Consider the following 23,194-nt stretch of genomic DNA (forward strand, 5'->3'; position numbering starts at 1 on the left):
GTATCCTGCTGGAAGAGGGTGATGGAAATGAAAGCACCAGTGTAGGAAAGCAGTGAAAATGTGAAGGATAGCACAGTAAAAATGTGACTGCCTCTCCCTCCCCCCTCCCTCTGTGTGTGTGTGTGTGTGTGTGTGTGTGTGTGTGTTTAATTTTTTTTACCCTGCCATTCTTCACATTTATATGTGTGTGTACACACACATACATATATATATACACACATATATATAAACACACGCACACACACATACACACACACACACACCATATAAAAATATACAGACATGGGAGGAAAATGGGTAATCTCATGAGAAACAGCGCAAGGAGAGCCAGTGACTGGGCCAGGAATGTATCTCTACATTGGATCTAAATTCATGTCCTCAAAGCATGGTCTCTGGGGCCCATGTATCAAAATCAGTTTTGGTGCTTCTTAATAAGCAGATACCTGGGATTCCCTCTTGAATTAGATAGGATTTCTTGGTGTGGGACTTAGGAATGTGCACTGAATCAATTTCCCCGGAGTGGTTCTTATCCACTGAAAAGTCCAAAAATCACTCCTAATGGGAGACTGATCACAGTGCCTTGCACTGTGCTCAGCTAAGCAGTGGTGTCCCACAGTGCTGTCACACTGAGGTCATGCTGTATGCCTGAGCTCCTTAATGGGAGGGGCTAGAGGATGATCCAGGTTTTGTGAGGCCTGAAGCCTAAGTAATTTGTGGGTCTGTTTTAAGGGGGGAAAATCCTAAAGAATTAGAAATAACAACAAATTAAAAACATGAATATATTTAGAGTGAGAAAGGAAATTAAGTTATTAATTTTTAAAAGACCTATCAAAAATCCAGAAAAAAAATATGTTGTTAATAATTAACTGACATACTTCTTCTACACTTTTTGGTCGCATAGCCTTTGATTGCCTCTTCATATGACAGCTGTTTGGTACTATCACTTCTTGTATAGACAATAGAAAGATGGTTGTCTCCTATGGCACTTTCAACAGAACTAAGTTTTTATTACTGCTGGTGGCGATGTGTAAAGCATGCAACTTTACAAACAGAATATAAACACACAGTGCACATTGTACCTGCAAACATAAGAATCCCAATTAATTCCATATTCCATGGCTCCCATAAAAAATAAAAACTATATGGAGCATTTATCATTTTATATGCCGAATTGGATATATTCTTGTCAAGAGAGAATTTCTGTTCTGACTAGGTGTCAGTGAGAATTGAATCTCACTTGGAATTTTACATAACTAATGATTGAAAAAAAAATCCAGCTAGCTTCTGGCTCTCCTACTACCCAGATATTTCCGGTGCTGACCATCAGAGGATATGCTTGTATCACGATGGTTACTTGGTCCTTTACCTTCATGACACCACGCTTGGTGAGTTGACACCAAGGGCGGAAGAAGAATTTCTGGAAGACGTTCCTACATGAGGAGGGCTAGAAATAATGTACCTCTACAAGAAAGTGTCTGCAAATGACATAAATACTTACTACTGCACCCACACTATATGAACTCCCAGTTCACCATCCTGTTAGTTGGACCTCCAAAATTAATGTGAGTCCTCCAAAGCCACCCAACAGAAAGGGGATTTGAAAAATACAGGGTCTTAACAAGTTGGAACCAAAGCATTTTACTTTAGCCCATTTGACAAACATTGTTTGGCGCTATTAATGTATTACTAAGGTGCCTCCCAGAGTCAGGAAAGGGGCCTGGTCATGAGAGGACTTGAAATTTCAGTTTCAGAAAGGACTTGAAATGCCCTGGAAGGATTTCTCCTGGGGAGAATCAAAAAGGAACACAGATTGGAGATGATCTGTCTTCTTATATTTTTATCATCTCAACATGTTTCAGTTTTTGACTAGAAAAATTAATGTACTCAGCATATCTAAATTTTCCTTTTCTATGCAGGACTATTGGTAACAGATGTATCCATTGCCTTATGTTTGGTTGGCATCCCTTCCTGTTGTAACCATTTGTACAAAATTGCTCACTCCCTTCCCTATTCTTTCTTTCTTCCCTTACCTTCTGAGTTGCAAACTGGAGTATTTTGTTTTATGTGGCTCATTAAACTAGGCAGTTGGAGTGGTAGAGATGCAGGAACCCTCGTTATATACAGAATGGGCCACTACACCAGGCTCAAGGGATCTGAATTATAATCCCCGCTCAGTTTTTAATGTGTTGAGTGACTTGAAAGAGAACTGCTTCTCCTTCCTGGCTTCAAGCTCCTCGGCTAATCAGTAAACATGGTGGTCAAAATCACTGGTTCCTAAGAGTCCAAGCATTCTTCCAAGCCCTCAGAGAAGCTCTGCTTTTTTGCTGTTGTGTATTCTAGAATTTGTTTCAAGCTTTTTGTCTTGCAGTGGTCGTACTATTAGAAAATATATTGAAGGCCATCTTTTAGAGAAATAGTCCCAAATGTTTGGAATGACCTAGGGACATTTTTTTTTAAACAATTCTAATCCCATCATAGAGCTCAGAACTTGAATTTGTATTTGTTAGAAGTTTGTTTTGGAGCCTCATGCATAGTCAAGGTTGAAAGAGATTATTCTGGACCAGTGGTATGCAACCTTGTCTATACCAAATTACATGGGGACCCTTTAAAAATGCCGATGCCTGGGTCCTACCTTTGTGATTATTTAATAGACCTGAGTATATGTGTTTTTAAAGCCTCCATAGCTACCTGATGTGTATCCAGGATTGAGAAACCCTGATAGAGACAATCGCTGCATTCTGTCAAGGTCTAACAATCTTTATATGAAAAAAAATCACAAGTGTGGTATCCACATCACTAGCCGCTTCTAAATATTTCTTAAACATGTCGCTTCCACTTTATAGCTAAATTATGTCATTGCCACATTGGTTGGGGCAAATCTCAAAGAAAAAGCAACTGGTGTGGTGGCTGTATCTCTAGCTTCTATATTCTTATTTTGAAGAATTTCTCACTGTTCGTCATACCTACTAGAGTCCAATACAGTTATTCTTGTCCTTGGCCTGCTACACTCCCTGTATGGCTGCAGAAGTTGGTCAACTCTAGTCTTAAATCAGCTCATTCAGCAAATTAGTTGATGGGAGTTAAAGGACCTTGCAGATATGATTTTACGATTCTGTGATCATTTCCTTAATGTTTAGAATATGTTTTAATGAAAAAGAAAGGCCTAATTTCCTTCAAACTTGTAAAACATCCTTTCTCCTTCTAAGGGATCTTGGTATGTATAAAAGGTAGTGATAAATGACTTTGTTGTATTTCTGTGCTGGTACAGTGCAGCCCTGATCTACAGAAGTGTAAGGAGCAGAGTTATGAAATGGAGATCCTCTTACAGCATAAAATTCACTGCTTGGTTGGGAACTCAGTGTTTTGAAAGCCTAAGTGAAAATGTGCAGGGATACTAAAAATTACTTTCCCTGTGGTGTTCGGCTTAAACTTTTATACACCCCCAGGTGGCAGAGGATTTCATATTAGATGGGAAATCATTCATTTGTCATTTAAGTATTTGTTTTTTCACTCATTCATTCCATACACATATATTTAAATAACTACTTATAATAGGACCTTATTTTGGCACTAGGTTAGTGTCCAAAACAAGACAGATGTCATGTAGGACTTCACTGAGCATTTCCATTGACTGTAAATAAGAGTTCACTTGGCTTTTTAGAATTCCAGTGATGTTGAAGGGCCTTGAGTTCTCAGGAGGATTTTTATTTTTTTATTTATTTTATTTATTTTTTTTTTTACAAATAGTTTATTGTCAAATTAGTTTCCACATAACACTCAGTGCTCATCCGCACAAGTGTCCTCCTCCATGCCCATCCCCCCCTCCCCCCACATCCATCAGTCCTCAGTTTTTGTCAGCATTCAAGAGTCTCTCATGGTTTGCCTCTCTCCCTTTCCCCCACCATTTTCCCCCTTCTTCTCCCCCTTGTTCCCCTTCTTCTTCTCCCCCTTGTTCCTCCGTCAAGTTCCTCAGGAGGATTTTTAGATTTTATGTGTACATTTTAATGATTATCTAAAAACTATAAAGTAATCATATTTCAGCCCATATAGAAGATGACTTAATAACCAATGATGTGATTTTAGAGCCCACGTTTTGTCACCATGGTCACTTTGGTACCACCTACAACACATTTCATTGCTCTTGACTGAGATGAAAATAAAAAGAGGCAAGCTTTATTCTTAGGGAATAAGTATGCTTGCATGAAGGGCAAATGAACTAAAAATCCCAAAATAAAGGTTGTGCAGGTATTTGAATGGAGAAAAGCAGTAGGGGCCATGTTGTCACATGGCTCATGGCAGAATAGGGATGATAGAAGATGATGTGCTAAAGCCATTGGTACCACATTATGTCACTTAGTGTTAGGAAATCATCATCCTATCTGGTAGTCAGTTATTGTCCATTTTGACTGATACACATTGGTAGATTTGTTTGCATTTAATTTTAAAATTGGTTTTCGTTTTAGAATTTTATATAAGTGTAAGTTTACTTAGTTTTGTGTTGAAACTTAATCAGTAGTGGTAGGATAAAGATCATTTGTATCAACAATAGGGATTAGGGAAAGCTTCCGTACTTTAAGAGGGATTAGTATATTACTTAACATTGACAAATATTTTTCTAACTTATCTCACTGTACTATAATCACTATTTAATGAGTTCTTTCCTCCCATTAACCTGAAAGCTCCTGGAAGGCATTTGCACACCTTCCTTGACTTTGAGCCTCCTTAATGTTTATCAAATAAATGAATTGATTGATCACAGTTGGAATTCTGTAACTCCTAAAGACTAATTCAGCGTGTAATGAGGCTACTGTCAAAGGAGGCATTTAAGCACAGGCTATCACTTGAAGACCTCTGAGTCCAGTGAGGCTTAATATATGCCCATCAGAATCACTTTGAACTGTGAAATAGGGGGAAGATCAAAATTGTTCCTTTCCCCCTTTTTGGCAGTACAGAATGATTGTACTTGAGATCGTTTTACTCTTCACCCCCAGCCAAATAAATTGTTTAGATAGCATTTATTATACCACCATGATGAACTGCTGGGGTCAATTTATTTTCTCAGACAAATTCTAAATTTTACCCTCAGGACTTTGGTAGGTGGTTTAGTGTCTCTCTCACAAAGATGTTGGTATTCTAAGAACCATTTGGAAAATGGCTTCCTACGGGTCTCTTCCTCCCATGCTTTGCGTGCCTGTGGATGTCTCAACATGCATCATGAGAGATGATTGTATAAAATGAGGGGACTAACACAAAAGGAGCCACTTTTGTCCAGGGGAAACAGAGTTTTGGAGGTGTCAGGATGATAGAAATGTACAGATAGCAGCCAGCCATATGTCTTCATGAGTTGATTTTTTCTGTTCTTCTTTTTCCCCCCCTCTCAGCAGGTTAACGTGAGTGTGTCTCTCTTGCCTTGTCTATTTCAGATGCCTCAGGAACAGTACACACACCACCGGAGCACCATGCCCAGCTCCGAGGGGCCGCAGGTATACAAGGTGGGCATTTATGGCTGGCGGAAAAGATGCCTGTATTTCTTTGTCCTACTCCTGATGATTTTAATACTGGTGAACTTGGCCATGACCATCTGGATTCTCAAAGTCATGAACTTCACAATTGTAAGTAAAAACACACATTTCTTTAGCCCTTCTTGGGGGAAGGGCAAGTGTGGAGGAAGAGAAAGGAATGTGGAAAAGTAGTGGTAGTAGAATTCAAAAGATCTTGCAGTCTGGCATTTGGTTAAAAATATTTCTGGTCGTATTACTTTTGGGGATCCACCTTTATCTCCTCTCTAGTTCTCAAAGGCTGGTAATTCAATTTGGAAGCATTTCCCTCCTTTACTGTCTCTCATATGGTTTCCCTCCATTTTGATAACTGTGTCTCCATGTCCTGTAATTTTACAGCCCTCTGAGAAATAATGCAGGAAGAAATATGAGAAAAATTCAAAGTACTAAGTTTTCCCAAATTTTAGTAGTGATTGTGAAAGATTTTGTGAAGTAGAGGGTAGAAATATCTGAGTATAATTAAGCTTTGTGGATTATCTATGAGTTTTAACTATCTGTATATACCAGGTAGCTCATTACTGTGGTTAACTGAGATTCTCCTTGGTTTTCAGAAGGGGAATTCTCTTTGCCACTGTCTGAGCAAGACAGAAATGAGAGGAGCCATGTTTCTTTCTTTCTTTTTTTTTTTTAATTGTGTTTATGCTTCTTTGAAGAAATTCTTGTTGTGGGTACTTAGGGGCACTATACACATTGAACATTTACTTGTTGACGTTCCAATGAAAAAAAAATCCTGAAAATATGATTTCTGGAGTTACTCTGAGGGATTTTTCCCCTCAAGATTTCCTAGAGACTCTGGCATTATAAGTACTTTCACTTTTAGTGAAGGCATAGTGATAGTAATCTGCTGCCTCGAGATTACTCTCCTTTCTTGTGAGGTCAAAAGTAAATAATTCGGTTGACAATAAAAATAAATCCTATTGGGGGCGCCTGAGTGACTTAGTCGGTTAAGCGTCCGACTTTCGCTTGGGTCATGATCTCGCGGTTCGTGGGTTCGAGCCCCGCTTCGGGCTCTGTGCTGACTGCCAGCTCAGAGCCTGGAGCCTGTTTCAGTCTGTGACTTCCTCTCTCTCTGACCCTCCCCTGCTCACGCTGTCTCTCTCTCTCTCTCTCCTAGAAATAAATAAAAACATTAAAAAAAAATAAATCCTATTGTATAAAGAAATGTGACCATTTACAATTAACACTAAGATTTTCATGTGAAAATCTCAAATAGGATGGTGGATTTTTGCCTTTTCTGGATTATAAAGTTCATTGTTATTCATAACACACAGTGCAGAGGCACACTTCCCTGCCTTCTCAGAGGAAGTATCTTCTGTTTGGTCTACTTTTCTCCTTCTGCCTGATGCTCCTATAGCTCCCTGGGAAAACCCTTGATCCTCCTGTAACTCCATTTCTCTGTTTCTTATTACACTCATTGCCCAGGATAATAATTTTTGCCTGTACTTCCCAGAAGAGTGAGCACTGCACCTTTTTAGAGCTTATGTTTCTAAGAGGTGTCCAGGGTCCATTTGGTCCTAAGTCCAAGTGACCACAATTGCCATCTGTTAATGAGCATGTTCTATGATGGTTTTATTTTATATTTTATGAACTTATAAAGCGGAAAAGCTTTTGTGTTGCAGTATTAAATAAGACTGAAGCTAGGGTTATAGAATGGAGAATAAAGATGTAACAGATACTTAAAAAAAGATGGTGTTGAATACCTCAACTGCTGGTTGGATATAGGAGATGAGGGGTTGAAGATGTTCTGGAACATTCTCAAGTTCTGGCTGGTGAGATAGTTGGATGGGGGTGGGGTCCAAAAAGCAAGGTAGAATTCATTACTTTCCCATTATAAACTAGCTGGACCTCATGTACTTCCTAATCCCCTATTTCTGTGATTTTTACTTAATTTCTTATGAAGTTAATTTATAGAACTTGAAAGAATTGGGGCTGAATGTGGTGGAGAATATGAACTCAAACCTTGGAAACTGGTATCATACACACATGGCTTCTAGAGTGTGTTAGATCTGGCAAGCTTAATAGTGAGAGGAATATGTAAATGTACATGGAGTGACAATCCACTTTGATTGTATGTGAGCTTGGGGAGCAATATGACAGTAAGGTAATAATCTATTTGAAATAGGCTATTTCCTGTAGTTAACTAAATTGATTGCCAAAGTTGAGAGTTCTTAAAGCTTTACCAAACCAAGTACTTACTGAGTTGAGAATAATGCCATTATTAGCCATAATTGGTGCTTTATAATAGTAATGCATTTGAGCAAATAGAGCTGCAGTGTCAGAAAATTGATCTTTCCCTGCAAGTTAAAAGCATATTTTTCCATCAATCACAGTATAAAACATATTCTTTTAGAATTATAATTCTATTCCACAAATAGTAATTTACTGACAGTGAAGATCTTGAGAAAGAATAAGGTATTAACCAATTTTATAGTGGAGAACGTGGGGTGAAAGAGCAAAGGAAATCAATGGGATAAGAGTTAAGCATTTTATGCAGGGATTTTAAAACATTGTCAACAGAAAAGAGTGATTATTTTGTACATCTGAAATGTTCGATAATTTGCAATTTGGGGAAGTTGACAGTATAATCAAACCTTCTGAGTAATAATGAACCAAGAGAATGATGTCATGTGAAAGTACTTCTGGGATTTGGCAATTTATCCAAGATTGGATTTCCAGAACTTTATGCTGTAATCAGACTTGTATTCTGGGTCTTCCCCAAGGATATACACTGGAAGGATCCTTCCACTAGAGCCATCTGGACAGACACGTAACCAGGTTTTCTTGATCCCAGATGTAAATCAGAAGACAAATGGTTTTGCTCTCCTGTGCTCTTACAGCATATTCTGGTGTTCATTATAAGGCAGACGAGCAAGGTTACTCTTTTATTCTCAATTTCCCCCTGCATGGAGGGGAGTGTATGGTTGACCAATACTGTGAACACCCTTAAGTCAAGCTATCGTAGTTAATCACACAGTGTGCTGCCCAAGGGAACTACTATTTACTGTTTATTCTTTTAGTTTATTCTATTAGTCACTGTGCTTGGCCCGTAAAATCTCTCTCATTTAATTCTCACAACAACTTTATTTTTAGGTATTAGCTCCATTTTAATTGAAAAAAAAATGCTCAGAGAAGTTAAGTGACATGCTAGAAGCTAATGCATAAGAGAGCTAGTGTTTGCCTTCAAAGCCCGACCCTTTTCACTACACTGAACCTCCTCCTTCTAAAGGCTATAATGATCCGGCTCTTCAACAGAACTCTAAAGCTGGCAAAATGGTCACTGTCTTTGTTGCCCACCCTCTGTCATCTGAATCACAAACATCCCTCCCATCTGGGATAGCCATTGGCATTTTTTGTGCCAAGTAGTTCCTTGATAGTTGTGAATGTTTTATCGTCATCTTATTTCTCTTGGCACTGTCTCTTATGACCTCCTCCCTCCACTGTCTCAACCTTCTGTTTTGTCCCCTTGCTGTATTCCTGTAAACATTTAATATAAACTTAGTAATGATTTCTGTGTCATAGGTTGACATGGAGATTCAGTGAGTTCACTTGTGTTAAGCATTTATGGCAGCCTCTGACCCACAGAAAGACTTGATATTGGCAACAGGAAGTTGTGAGAGGCCCTACATCATAGCGGAGTGGTGAAGGGCTCACACACTCTGGAGAGAGGTGCTCTAGATACAGATCTGGCTTCTGTTGCTTACTTTGTTAGGTCCCTCAGCCTCTCTGTGCTGCAGTTTCCGGGGAATAAGAGCACCTGCCTATTCGTAGGGTTGTTGTGAAGAATACATGAGGTGATGAGTCTAAACTATTTAGAATGGAGCTTGGCACATAGTAAGTTATGTTAGTGTTTGCTATCATCATCACCATTGTAACTTTTTGAAGGCTTATCTTGTGCCAGGCACTGTACTGTTGTAATTTATAAATATTATCTAACTTAACCCTCATGCGAGTGGATAACATTATGGCAACAACCTCAAAAGGGGAGAGGCTCAGTAACTTGATTTGTGATCACACAGCTCTGAGGTGGCAGAGGAAAGATTTGAATCCAAGCAGTCTGACTCTAGAACCTGTTTTGTTAGGCAATATGGGCAGCACGAAAAGTTCTAGCATGAGGGGCAGCCTGGCTGACTCGGTTGGTGGAGCATCGAACTCTTGATCTCAAGGTTGTGAGCTCAAGCCCCATGTTGGGTGCAGAGCTTACTTTAAAAAGTAGGGTAACACCTGAGTGGCTCCATCAGTAAGCATCTGACTTTTGATTTCAGCTCAAGTCTTGATCTCTGGGTTGTGAGTTCGAGCCCCACTTAGGGGCATGGAACCTACTTTAAAAAATAATAATAATAAAAACTTGAATGTTAGAGAACTAGATGCCTAGCTGGCAATGAACTGGGCTGGGCATGGAACCTACTTAAAATGTAATAATAAATAAAAAAGTTTTTTTTTAATATTTTTATTTATTTTTAGGAGAGGAAGAGAGAGAGACAGCGTGAGCAGGGGACGGTCAGAGAAAGAGGGAGATACAGACTCTGAAACAAGCTCCAGGCTCTGTGCTGGTAGTCAGCACAGAGCCCAACGCGGGGCTTGAACCCACGAACCGCAAGATCATGACCTTAGTGAAAGTCGGACGCTTAACCGACTAAGCCACCCAGGCGCCCCAATAAATAAAGTTTTAACATGAGTGTCAGGGAACTAAATGCCTACATGGCAATGAACTACATCATTCTTTTTCCCCCTGAGACTGAGTATAGAAATGAATGCGTTGAACTAGGTATTTCTAAGACCATAGATGTCCTTCTGTTAGAATACTATGGTTTTTGTCTTCTGGGTTTTGTCTTTACCATGTGAGATCTTATACTGGAGAAGACTACTACTGCCAACACATTCTAATAACCCAGTCCAAATAATGTGGACTCAAAGACCTCCCAAAATACTCAGTATTGATCATCCACAATATCATTTAGCACAAGTGGTTATTAAGTGATAAAATTTAAAAGCTTTGGAAATTATCAATAGATGGCCTGATCTCTTAACAGAGTTGAGTATGAAATCATTCATTGTAAGATAAAATGAAAGCTTAGGAATCACCTCATCAGGCCTCCTCATTTTGCAGGTGATGGAATCAAAATGGAGAGTGAGGTTGCCTGACCCAGCCTGCATTGCCCTAACCATGCCAGAAACTTCTCAGGAGTAGGGATTAGGTTCTGTTCATCTTTGTAACCTCAACCCAGGGCCAGTACCCAGTCAGCTTTCCATATGTGCTTGTGAAATGTAAATTGCCTTTGCGCAGATATATGCATGAGACGCTGGATGTCCAGTACCTGGTCGGTGCAGATCATATGGTGGGTCCCCAGTAAATTATAGTTTTCTATACCTTGTTTAATAGATGCCCTAACTTCTATTTCTCCTTTCCTTTATTAAAATGATAAAAGTCAAGCCATTTTATTTGTGGTTATATAAGAAATGAATGTCTTCTTGTTTAATAACTCAAAACATAATAATTTGTCCATATAATCCTCATAAAAACCCCATGAGGTGGGCACCATAATTACCCATGTTTCACAGGTGGGGGGAACAGAGAGTCCAAGAAGTATGGTAACTTGCCCCAAGGTCACACTGTCAGTGAGCCATGAAGCTGGGGTTGGGTCACAGGGAGTCCAGCTCTCCAGCCCATGCTCTTAATCAGTACACTATCCTGCCCATTTTCTCAGTGCTATTTTTCATGAAGACAAATTGAATTTGTTCAGTGCAATGTCTAAAACATGATTTATTTACCCCAAAGTAAGATAAAGATCCACTGAGGGTCAGAGGAAGGCATTCTAATACTTGTAAATTGGACACATTGTAAAACAGGAAAAGCCAGAGAGAATGGCCGGTGTGTTCCATAACTCAGAACACTGACATATCATCTGTTATGAAGAAGGCTCAAGGACCTGTGACCTAGTCAAACTAACTCAAGTAGAGGGGAGTGAGGACACACATGCACCGGGGAGGGGAGAGGAGTCTCCTGCGTACATGGGAGCACCTCGCTGCAGAGAGACCTAGAGCACTGTCAGGAGCCAAGGCTGCTCTGGGGATGTCCACCCTCTGGCTTTCCGGGACCTCACGGCATCAGTCTTGCCTTGAGATACTTGTTTCTCCTTGCAGGCCAGATTCCTTCTGCCTTGGTTGTGCTTTCCACGAACACCCTGTGCTAATCGATGTTTTCTGCTTCTCTGCAACTTAAGCACACATGTGCCTTGACCTTCCCTTTAAAATGGCCTTTCCTCCGGCTCCCACCTGTGCCTCCCCCAGCCTCTTGTTACCCCCGTGAAATCCCAGAGAGGGGAGTGCCCAGCAGATGTTGCCCATCACACTGTGACTTGTGTGCCTGCCTAGACTGAGTAGGATGCCCAGCAGCTGTGTCCTGGCAGGACAGAGTCACGCAGTTCTTAGAGTCCCCCTCTTTCAGCAGCCTGATGATGATTCCCTCCCATTAGGTCAGAAATAACACTTGGAAAGCATATATGTACCTTTGATCTCCTATAAACATCACCTCTTTTAAGCTTTTTCTCTTCTCATTTATTCTCTGGAATCTTCCTGGATTAAGCTGACGACTCCTTCTTTTGTGTTGTGCTGTATCTGCAATGAGGGGGGGCTGGGAGACATGCAGTACTGCACTTACTTATTTATTTTCCTGTCCCTCCCCTCTACTAGGCAGTGAGATCCAGAAGACAGGAGCCTTAAACTCTTCCTGTTTGAACCTGCAAGTTTAAGCACCATGCTTAGCACATAGTCTTTAGAATGTTTATTGAACAAATGAATGGGGAAAAAATCATGAATAGCCCGTCACTTTAAATTAAAATGTGTAAAGATGGGTTAATAGAGCTTTCTATGGCTTTTAAAATGAACTATTAGTTCATTTATTAAGGTAGACAGATCATAAATGAGATGAGTACTCGAATTTGATTATGAAAAGGTATTTTTAATACAGATACTCCCTCCTGTGTATCAGCTACCTGCTACATTTTAATTACATGAGAAGAGAAGGGTAATAATGGAGTGTGAAACAGAATTGAAGTGGGAGATGTCATCCTAGTTAATATACAGATTTGCTCAGCAAATGAAAGAAAATGATATTATTGGCTTGTGTTAGACTTTTCATTTAAAGCTGTTAGTGAATATATTGTGTGTAAGAGTAGCATCTACTTCAGCTTCTGTATTGAAAACATCTTGCTTCTGACTCTCAGTGCTTTGATTCCTGTGGTCACTTTTTATTCATTAGCTCAAATTCATCAGCCTGAAAAATTGCCAAAATGTTATTTTTGTAAGGCAGCGTGAAAACTGTGAAGCAGAAAAACAAAAGGCAAAATTCATCTGTTCTTTGATCAGTCCTGGGTATGGCTCCATAATGTCCTATTTACTTTGAAGCTTACTGTGTTTTGTACCTTTATAAGAATGAAAATCTTCAAGGATGATTTTAGTCACTGTAACTGCTGCAAAATGCTGTCAGCCAAGCTTGTTACAAATTTATGCAATTTATTGGGCGTATTTGCTTGAATTCAATCAGTATTTCTTCCCACTATGTAGTATGCCATGCTTTGTTTAGACACTGAAGATAATAATAAAGAAAATCCTGTACTTTAACTGGTCATCATGTACTATGAAGTAAAGAAAAACACGTGTGTTATTAACATGTTCTAAAAATGACAAATATTTTACGAGAGTGTCAAGAAAGAAACCAGGGAAAGCTAGAAGGTACCCGGGAACTTCTTAAGCTGAGTCTAACATGATGGGTAAGGACTTTTGAGTCATGTTTAAAGCAGAGAAAGCCCCAGGATGGTAACCTGGAAGTAGTGTGTTAACCCTGGTTGGGAAGCCCCAGTACTGAGAGCTCAGGCCCCTGAAGAGAGAAGATGGGGTAGAGAAGGGGAAGAGTGGAAGGTGATGCTAAAAACATCCAAAGAATGCAAATCATAGACACTCTTGAGAGGGCAGACTGAGAAACTTGAGCTCTAATTATAAACAAACGATTATGTATTAGCCTATTATTTGGATAATACCCATGACCTTTGCCACATGCTACTGTTTTCATATACTCAAAATTCATTCTTAATGATTCTAGAATTGAGAAAAATAATGTACTCAATCTCCCTGAAAATATCTTCATACATCATACATAGCTGCTCGCACATGGAGTTTAGATCTTATAGGTCATGTGGCTGTTACAGTTCCATTTCTCAGAACTCTGAATTATTCTCAAAATTGGAAGTTATGGCCAGATCTTGAAGCACTGCTCATACTCACTGAAGCATTAAGCAATCATAGGAGAGAAGTTTCGAATCCCAAGGGGCATGTTACCACTGAGAACTTGATGGAAGGACTCTTCCGCAGTAGGCAGGGGCTATCCAGACTGAAGAAGAAAACACAGTAAATATGAGGAGGTTTCAGGGCACCTGAGTTCCCTGAGAGTCATTAGTTACTGTTTCTAAGCTCAGAGTGGCCTTGTAAATGTTTTGTCTAGAACTGTACTGTCTAATATGGAATTAAAATTAAATAGCAGTACAAATTTAGTTCCTCTATCACATAAGCCACGTCACTAATATTCAACAGCTACATGGGTTAGTAGCTACTCTCATCAACAGTGCACACAGAAGACATTTCCATCATTGCAGAAAGTTCTTTGTTATAAAACAGGTCTAGAATCTACTAATCTGTCTTCTAGATAGGTCAGATCTTTGAACAAAAATGTTTTTCATTTTTCTCCATACAGTAATTTTTACTCTTTCTTTCTGTGCCCTAGACAATGTTAAGGACCTGGGGCCATGGGATTAGGGTAGGAAAAAAAAAACAAAATTCATTTCAACATAAAGAGAAGAAAGTTTCTCATAATCTGATGAATGGATGGCTCCAAATAACTGGTTAGAATAGCCTTGTTCCTTTTCTGCACACCCGCTCTCTGTCCCCTCTCCTCCTTTTAGTACTCCTAACTAGGAAGGTAGTAAGACTATGATAGATTTTTCATCTTGCCTGTGAAGAGGAGTGGGGGGGGGGGTCCTTTGTTGTGCAAATAGCCCTATTGAGAGGGGAAGGTCTGGGACCATTTCTGAGCCTTATTCTCTTAATCTGTAAAATATGTAGTTCAGACCAGATGAAGTACAAGATCCTCCCTCCAGACCTTAGATAGTTTTTATATCTTTTTTTTTTAATTTCTTGATGTTTATTTATTTTTGAGAGAGAGAGAGCACGCAAGCTGGGGAGGGACAGAGAGAGAGGGAGACACAGAATATGAAGCAGGAACAGAGCCTGATGTGGGGCTCAATCAAACCCATGAACCACCTGAGCCGAAATCAGAGGCTTAACTGACTGAGCCACCCAGGCACCCCAGATAGTTTCCATAACTAATGACTGGTTCCTCCCTTACTCTTTGACTCAGAATGAGAGAGACTAAACCATACTTTTCCCTCTAGAAGTTTGTGTGTGTGTGTGTGTGTGTGTGTGTGTGTGTGTGTGTGCGTGCCTGCATGCGTGTGTGTGTTTGCTCACACTATATTTAGACAAAAATCCAAGATGCTAAGTTCCAGGGAGTATTTCATGTGCCGTTTAAAATTTTTTAAATTTTAATTCATTCAGTTATTTAATGAATGGATGTACTGAATTATTTAATTGCTCTCATTATCTATTGCTACCCAACAAACCACCCCCAAACCTAATGGCATAATGTAATAGCAGGAATTAATTTTGTTCAGGAATCTCCAATTTGAGTGGAGGTCAGTGGGAATGGATTCTCTCTGCCCCCTGATATGTAGCTTCTGAGTTGGGAAGACCCAAAGGCTGGGGTTGGCTCAACAGCTAAGGCTGGAATCATCTAGAGGTGTGTTTACTCCATGTGAGGGCACATCTGTGAACTTGGACCTCAAAAAGCCAGCAAATCTATACATGACGCACTGTATCAGCTAATTTGGGTTTTTTTTTATCCACGTGCCAGCTAGGTTCCAGAAAGTGTGTTTTACTTACACAAGAAGGGAAAGTGTACTGCTCTTGGGACGTAGACTCAGAGAAGTCAGGTAGCATCACTTGTGATTGTCTGTTGGTGAAGGCAGACACAAATCCTGTTTAGATTCAAGGGAAGGGCACATGGACCATACCTCTACATGGGGAAGTTATAAAGTTCTAGAAAAAAATGTAGGATGGGCGATTGTATTGGGTTCAATGGTGGCCTCCAAAAGATATGTCCTTGGCTTAATCCCTGAAACTTGTGCCCTTACCATTTTTGACTTTATCTAAATGAAAGATCTTGATATGGATTACCTACTTGGGCCCTAAATCCAATGATACATGTCCTTGTAAGATGCAGGCAGAGTACGATTTGACACAGAAGAGGAGCAAGCAGCATGACAGCAGAGGCAGAGATTGGACTGATGCCACCACCTGGGATGTCAGTAGCCTCTGGTAGATGAAAAAGTCAAGGAATGAATTCTCCTCTAGGCGTTGAGTGGAAGGGCAGCCTGGCTGACACCTTGGTTTCAGACTTCTAGCTTCTAGAAGTGCGAGGGAATAATTTTTTATGTGTTAAGCCATCAATTTTATGGTAATTTGTTATGACAGTCACAGAAAACCAGTTCAGATGGTGTTGTGGCCACCTTTGGAAAGTAGTTTGCCATAACAGTACAAACACCAACTGACAATTAACCATGCAAACACTGTAGCTTGTATTGAGCACAGTGAGAAGTGCCTACCTCTCTTATCTCATTTAGTCTTCACAATGACCCTTTGAGGAGGTACTATTATATCTCCTTTATATATGATGACACAAAAGCATAGACAGCTTGCTTAACCTGCCCGACTTGGTCCGCTAGTAAGTAGCAGGGACAGCATATAAATCCAGGTATGTCTAACTTCAAAGTCTTTGCTTTTAACGTTGGTGATGTTTACTGTCAAAGTGCACCTGTGTCATTAGCTAGTATTTAGTTGTATAATGTTTAATGGCGGTGATGCTAGTGTGTAGCTACAAGTAATGAGGAATGGGCATGTTAAAACTACTTCAGTAGGGCCCCCTGGGTGGCTCAGTCGGTTAAGCATCCAGCTTCAGCTCAGGTCATGATCTCACGGTTCATGGGTTTAAGCCCCATATCAGACTCTGTGCTGACAATTCTGGAGCCTGCTTCAGATTCTGTGTCTCTCTCTCTTTCTCTACCGCTCTGTCTCTGTCTCTCAAAAATAAATTAACATTAAAATTTTTAAAAAACCTACTTCAGTACTTGTTCAGCCATTGATGACTCAAGCAGTTTTATCCTCATAAATATCTATGTATCTATATCTATATAGATATAGATATATTTTAGAAAGAGAGAGCAGATGAGTGAGAGAGAGGAGCAGAAGGAGACAGAGAATCTTAAGCAAGTGGAGTCCAACACAAGGTTGCATCCCACAGCACTGGGGTCATGACCTGAGCCAAAATCAGAGTCAGATGCTCAACCCACAGAGACACCCAGGCACCCCTATCTATGTGAATATTTTAAAGAGTCATACTAGCTACATAACTGGTTCTTGTGTTTTAAGAATCATTTTTGGTTGCTTTTTGAGTTTTTTGCCTTCACTAAGTCACATGTAAATAACCACTTGATGCTTTAATACAGAGTTCGACTAGAAAGAAATTTCTTGGTAGGAGCATAGCCCTTCTATTTCATGGAGAAACCTTCTGGTTGGAATGCTTATAAACATAAAATTACACATTTTGACTAGGTTTTAATTATCAATCAACTTTATTAAACTGAGGACTCTTCAGCATCTCTTAAAACTTGATTTTCTAATAGTAGATGCTCTGTGTTTATTGTTTAAAAATTTTTCATGTTTATTTTTGAGAGAGACAGATGGGAGAGTGGCAGAGGGAGTGAGGGAGACACAGAATCCAAAACAGGCTACAGACTCTGAGCTGTCAGCCCAGAGCCCAACGTGGGGCTCAAACTCACAAACTGCAAGATCATGACCTGAACTGAAGTTGGACACTTAACTGACTGAGCCAACCAGGCTCCCTGAGTGAAGTTTAGAACCAGTTTAAGCCATTTTTAAAAATGTTTTTATTTTTGAATAAAAGAGTGTGCAAACAGGAGAGGGGCAGAGAGGGAGACACAGAATCCAAAGCAAGCGCGAACTCACAAACCGAGAGCTGCAGTCAGATGTTTAATTACCTGAGCCACCCAGGCACCCCAGCCTTTTATTTTATTTACTTATTTATTTATTTGAGAGGTTGGGGGGAGGAGAGCACGAGTGGGGGAGAAAAGCAGGAGGAGAGAGAGAGCGGGAATCTTAAGCGGGCTCCAAGCTCAGCTCAGAGCCTGATGCAGGTCTCAGTCCCCAAACCCTAAGATCATGACCTGAGCCGAAATGAAGAGTTATAGGCTCAACCTACTGAGCCCCTGGTGTAAAATACTATTGTAGGAAATGAGTCTAATACCCAATTATGAAGTACTTGGTATGACCAGACACTGTGATGGAGCCCTTGGTGTGTGTGAGTCCCTCAAAAAACTAGTAGTAAAAAGATCCATGAAACCATTACCATGTTGACACATCATCATTTTATTTCAACAAGTATTTTTAGATGCCTACTGTATTCCAAAGGACACAATAGAAGAAAACAAAGCTTCATTCTACCCCCATGACATCCTTATGCTTCTAAAAGTTCTTTGCACCTTAGAAAGCCTGTTCACACCTATTGCATTATGTGGTCCTTTACAAACATCCTCGCAGGGAAGACATGGCAGGGGTAATTTAATTTTACCCTTTTGATTGAAGGGACAGCCAAGGCTCCATGATCTGCTTAAGGTCTCATGTCTATTAAGTGCTATAGTCAACCTCTCAACTTTAGAATGCATAAGAATGGACAACGAGCAATAGAACTCCACAGTAGTTAACGTTTCTGGACTCAGGCAAGTCATGGAGCCATTGTTTGTGGGATCAGTGGGAAAAGACCCAGCACATTCTTGTTCCTTGTGTGGCCATTAAATTTGAGTTGACCAATGTCACGGAGTTTGAGCCATGAATTCAGAAGAGAATAATCAGCCATGTTAAGTAGCATATATTCTCTCTCTGAAAAATTTCTTAATTCTAAGATAAGAGGGGAAATAAGTCCCTAAAACCCAGAGATAGAGGAAAATGATCATTTGGGTCACTCTATCACTCACTAGGTTAAACCAGCTTCATGGTGTGCCTTGTTGGTTGCTATTTTACAAATGAATGCTTATAGTTCACATAAGCAATTTCAGATATTCTCAGTTGGAACCTGCATTGCAGTTTGGCAAGGAGGATTTCATGAGAGCAGGGATAATTTGTGTCTTGCTTATGTACTGGTGGAGAGCCTTGTGCTTCTGACTTTCGTGGTTTTCTTTGAAAAATGGTTTCTGGTTCCAATTAGGTGAATGGTTCCTATTTGAAATTCTCAGCTCTTCAAATCTGTTGTTAATCTAGTTGCTATCTGGTTATAGCCTAATGAATGAGTAACAGTTATTTACTCAATACCTGTTTATTGATCTCTTCCTGTTGTCTAAGCACTGTACTAGGTGTTAGAGGTACAACAGTGAACAATAGCAAAGGCAGTCCTTTCCTCAAGGAGCTTGCTGTCTGGCCAGGGAGATAAAGCAGTAACCACATGGTCAAACAAATAAATGTAAAAATAATCCTATGACAGGTGGATGCAGTAAAAATTTATGAAGGGGAGGGGTGCCTGGGTGGCTCAGCCCATTGATCATCTGACTCATGACCTCATAGTTTGTGAGTTCTGTCCCTGCGTTGGGCTCTGCATGGACAGTAAGAAATCCACTTCCTGCTTAGGATTCCCTCTGTCTTTCTGTCTCTCTGTATCTCTCCTCCCCCTCTCTCTTTCTACCTCCCTGCCTCCCTCCACTACTTGTGCTATCTCTTTCTCTCAAAAATAAATAAGTAAACTTTAAAAATGTATAACGTATGAAGGGTGATTTGGCATAATCAAAGAGGGGACTTTCAGGATGAGGTGAGCACACAGATGCTAAAGGTGAAACTGAACAAAGCAAGATAATGGAAAAAGATGAAGCCAATCTAGTAATGTTGTATTTGGATCCCTAGAAAATCTTATATCACTGGTTCCCTTTGAGGGAAGAATTGGATTATGGTAGGGGGTAGGGTGGCAAGATGGGTGGGAGAGGCCGATGGAAGGTGCCTTTCCTTGTCATGGAATTTTCTGAACGTTTTGCAAGGAATGTGTGCTTATGTAATATTTGTGGGCTCAGAAGTAAAAATAAATAAGGAGCTAAAAGGAAAAAGAGAAGAAAAGTCATAAATAGAAAAAAAGGTATAGAATATACTTACTTTCCTTAAGAGCCATTTAGCATCTTCATGGTTGAATTAGGGACCTCAGTTGTAAGGATGAATACAGACTATAATTCCTCACTCTTAATATGGATACTTTCTGCATTCCAAAGGGGAGCTTGTTTCTAATAGGGCTTTGCTTTCTTCATTGGCACAAAAACCGTATTTGGCTACTCAGAGATACATTGACTGCAGGATTTCCAAATGGATTATTGCCATTAATACGAAGACATGTTTTGAGATTATTATTCTCATTTGTGCCAGGCATAGTACTGAGCACTTAACATGGGTGCTTACTGTACACTTAAACATAAAAGTGGTGCCCCTTCCCAGATGAGGAAGTTGAGGTTTCAAAGAGAGGTCAAGTCACTTTTCCATGGTTACAAGGAGTGACTGACTTGGACCATGAAGGCAGTATGAACACATAATTCCTAATAACTGTGCCGTAGAACCTCCCATGGTACCCTTGCAAGCTGAAAGGTCATCGTCTTTGCTCCTCAGAGCCCCCAGTCTCCATGCTTGTGACCTTACTGAAAGGGTTCAAGGAGTCAGCAGCAGAGTACATGTAGAATGCTGATGCTCTGCAGTATCTCAAAGATGAACTGATCTCTAGAACCTTCTAAATGTCTGCACATTAGGATGAATACTTCTCATTCCCAGATGGTGGTATGCCTCCCACAGAGTTTATTGAGAAATTGTCTTCTCTTTCTGTTTTCTAATGGACTTTATTGATTCTTTTCTCTCATATTGGACAAATCACTTATGGAACTTAGAGAGGTTAAGAGGCCTCACAACCAGCAGCCTTAATTATGTTGGAGCAAATCTTCTCAGTCCAGACTGTCCAGCTTCTTAGCACATTTTCCATCACACACTCATTGTCCACAGTTGTTCTGAAGCCACAGCGCCAGCCAATGCTTTAGAAGGATCCTAATGTGTGAAAAAGTGTGGTGTTAGAGGCACTGTGGTTTAATGGCTTTAGAGAAGATAGTCCTGGATTCAAGCCTCAAGTCTGGTACCGATGAGTTGGGTGATGTTGGCAAAGTAGCTTAACATGTCTGAGCCTTGATTTTTCTCCTTTGTAGTAATGGGATTCATACTACCTGCTTTACAGAGTTGTGATGAAGATTGAACCTGAAAGTAGTGCTTGTTGGACAACCAGTAAATGCTTGCCATTATTAATGTCAACTTGAGCACTTGGAGAATTGCCTTGCAAAGAGGAGGAGAAGATTTGGTTGCTAAAATTTAGCATCGAGTCATAAGCTCACTTTTAAAGAAATGACTTATGGAGTCTTAAAAGCATAATTAACTTGGGTGTGGCTGAAAATCATTATTGCTGTAAGAATCACAGTCACTCCAGTAATTTATATGTGCACAGTATTGCTGATTCAACTGAGAACTGCATGAAGCACAGGAAACTAACCTTTCTAATAGATGAGACAGTGAGACAGCCTACAGAGGAGCAGACTACTAAATAAACAAAGTACTTGTGTATCACAAGATGTCTTCTGAACAAAATTAGGAGATGCAACAATGTGCTTGAGATACAGGTGAACATATGTCTCTCTGGAGAGGTGGGTTTGAGTAGAAGCCTGAAGAACAAGATCGAGGCCACCATGGAAAGGGCTGAGAGAGATTGCAGCCAGATTGAGAGGCAAGTGCAAAGGCCCAGATGGGGAAAGGAATGACCCACACAGTCTCCATATGGTGGGAAGTGGCAATTGCCATTCAGCTTTCACTGTGGGAGATCAGACTTCGGGTAGGAGACAGAGAAGGAACAATACACCTGTGCTCAGGTTCCCGCTCTGCGCTGTGTCATTCATGAGAGGCCAGTTGACCTTTAATGACTCTTTGCTGATTGGTATGATGTGATGCTTACATAAGGTGATTTGGACATCCTGGCCTCTCAGAAGCCCTGTGCTTGTCGCTCATCTACTCAAAACCAGTATCCCTATCTGTCAGTGAAGATGGAATGTCCAAATGCCCTAGAAAGAGTGGTGACGGCATGACGACTGCTGACACCATAGCTAGTCTTAGAGATGGCACCACTGTAGGAAACTGTTCAATAATGGACACACTTGGGGACGATTTATGAACATACACTCCATTTGGTTTTTCTCAGGGTCCACAGCAACCTTAAAGTATTGTAAATGGGCTCTCCCATCTAATCAGGGAATTGTAGCAATCTATTAATTGCCATTTCTGATTATTTGCATTTAATTAAGGGGTACTCTTGAGAAAATGAAGGGCAGTGTAACCTCAAAATATGGTTTTACATCTTGGATAATTGACTATAATTTCTGTTTTTACAGCTTTTCTAAACTGTTTATTTCTCCAGATGTTTCCTGAAACTATGACTTTACCTCTTTCCTTTCAATGGGTGAGCAATAGTTTCTCATAAAAGCTAATGTGGTTTGGTTTTCTCAACTAAATTAAAGCTTAATTAGCCAAAAATCCAGATCTGTGATGTGTTTATAAAATTTATACAAGCATAATTAATTTCAGTTAATTGCATAAGTAGCTTTTCCATGCAAGCCATAACCTTTTCTCTGCTGACCTCTAAACGTCAGATTTCAGGTTATCTACATTTCTGCCCTTCCCTGGTAATACTAAATCAACTTGCATAATTCTCAAAGTATTACTCTTTCCTTTGATTTATGACTTTTATCACAGAAGTCAGTGATTACCTCTATAACCCATGTTTCATGTTTTGAAACTGCAATGAAAAAAGTGTGCTAGAATAGCATTGCTTTTGTTTTGATAAAAGCCAAAAAGAAAAATTAGAAATACAATTTTGATATGTTCTCCGAAGCCTACTACTTCTCATAAAGTTACCTAGGCTTTCTTAGTCTATTTGAATGACAGTTCAAATTACATTGATCAGCTAACTGTCAAAAAGAATAGCTATTATTTTTAAAATCTCCTGATATTTCCAGGATTTGTCTTCCTGAGAAGAATGATAACTTTACTATACACTGAGCCAGATTCTCTTGCTGCAGAAGCTATTCCCTTTGCGAGATTTTTAGACAACCGTATTTAATCCTAAGGAATTATTCTCTGAAAACATGCCTTCTCATTTGATTGGCAATTAAACTTTCTTATTAGTTCCCTTATTTCCCTAATAAGTCTTGCATATAAATCAAGATTGTGAAATTCTCCCTTTTTACTCTCTTTCTTCCATGTTCATTTTCTGTAAGTGGGTGGGTGCTGCTTTTGAAGCTCTTACAGAAGATCCAGGTGGTTCTTTTCTAGGAGCACCAGGCAAAAATCACCACCTGTCTCACTGGCATGACTGGTGTCACATGCTCATCTCTGGACCAGCA

At 40.0% G+C, this 23,194-nt stretch overlaps 1 protein-coding gene across 1 annotated transcript in view; it reads left to right on the forward strand.

The window, feature by feature from the left end:
* SGCD (sarcoglycan delta) overlaps positions 1 to 23,194 on the forward strand; it is a 375,126-nt gene that overhangs the window by 15,187 nt on the left and 336,745 nt on the right. Inside the window, exon 2 of the mRNA XM_077780729.1 lies at positions 5,424 to 5,612. Coding sequence (XP_077636855.1) covers positions 5,424 to 5,612 — 189 coding nt within the window. The remainder of the gene's footprint in view (positions 1 to 5,423; positions 5,613 to 23,194) is intronic.

The sequence above is a fragment of the Crocuta crocuta genome, unplaced genomic scaffold (assembly GCF_008692635.1).
Source record: "Crocuta crocuta isolate KB4526 unplaced genomic scaffold, BGI_CrCroc_1.0 scaffold343, whole genome shotgun sequence".
NCBI classification, from domain to species: Eukaryota; Metazoa; Chordata; class Mammalia; order Carnivora; family Hyaenidae; genus Crocuta; species Crocuta crocuta.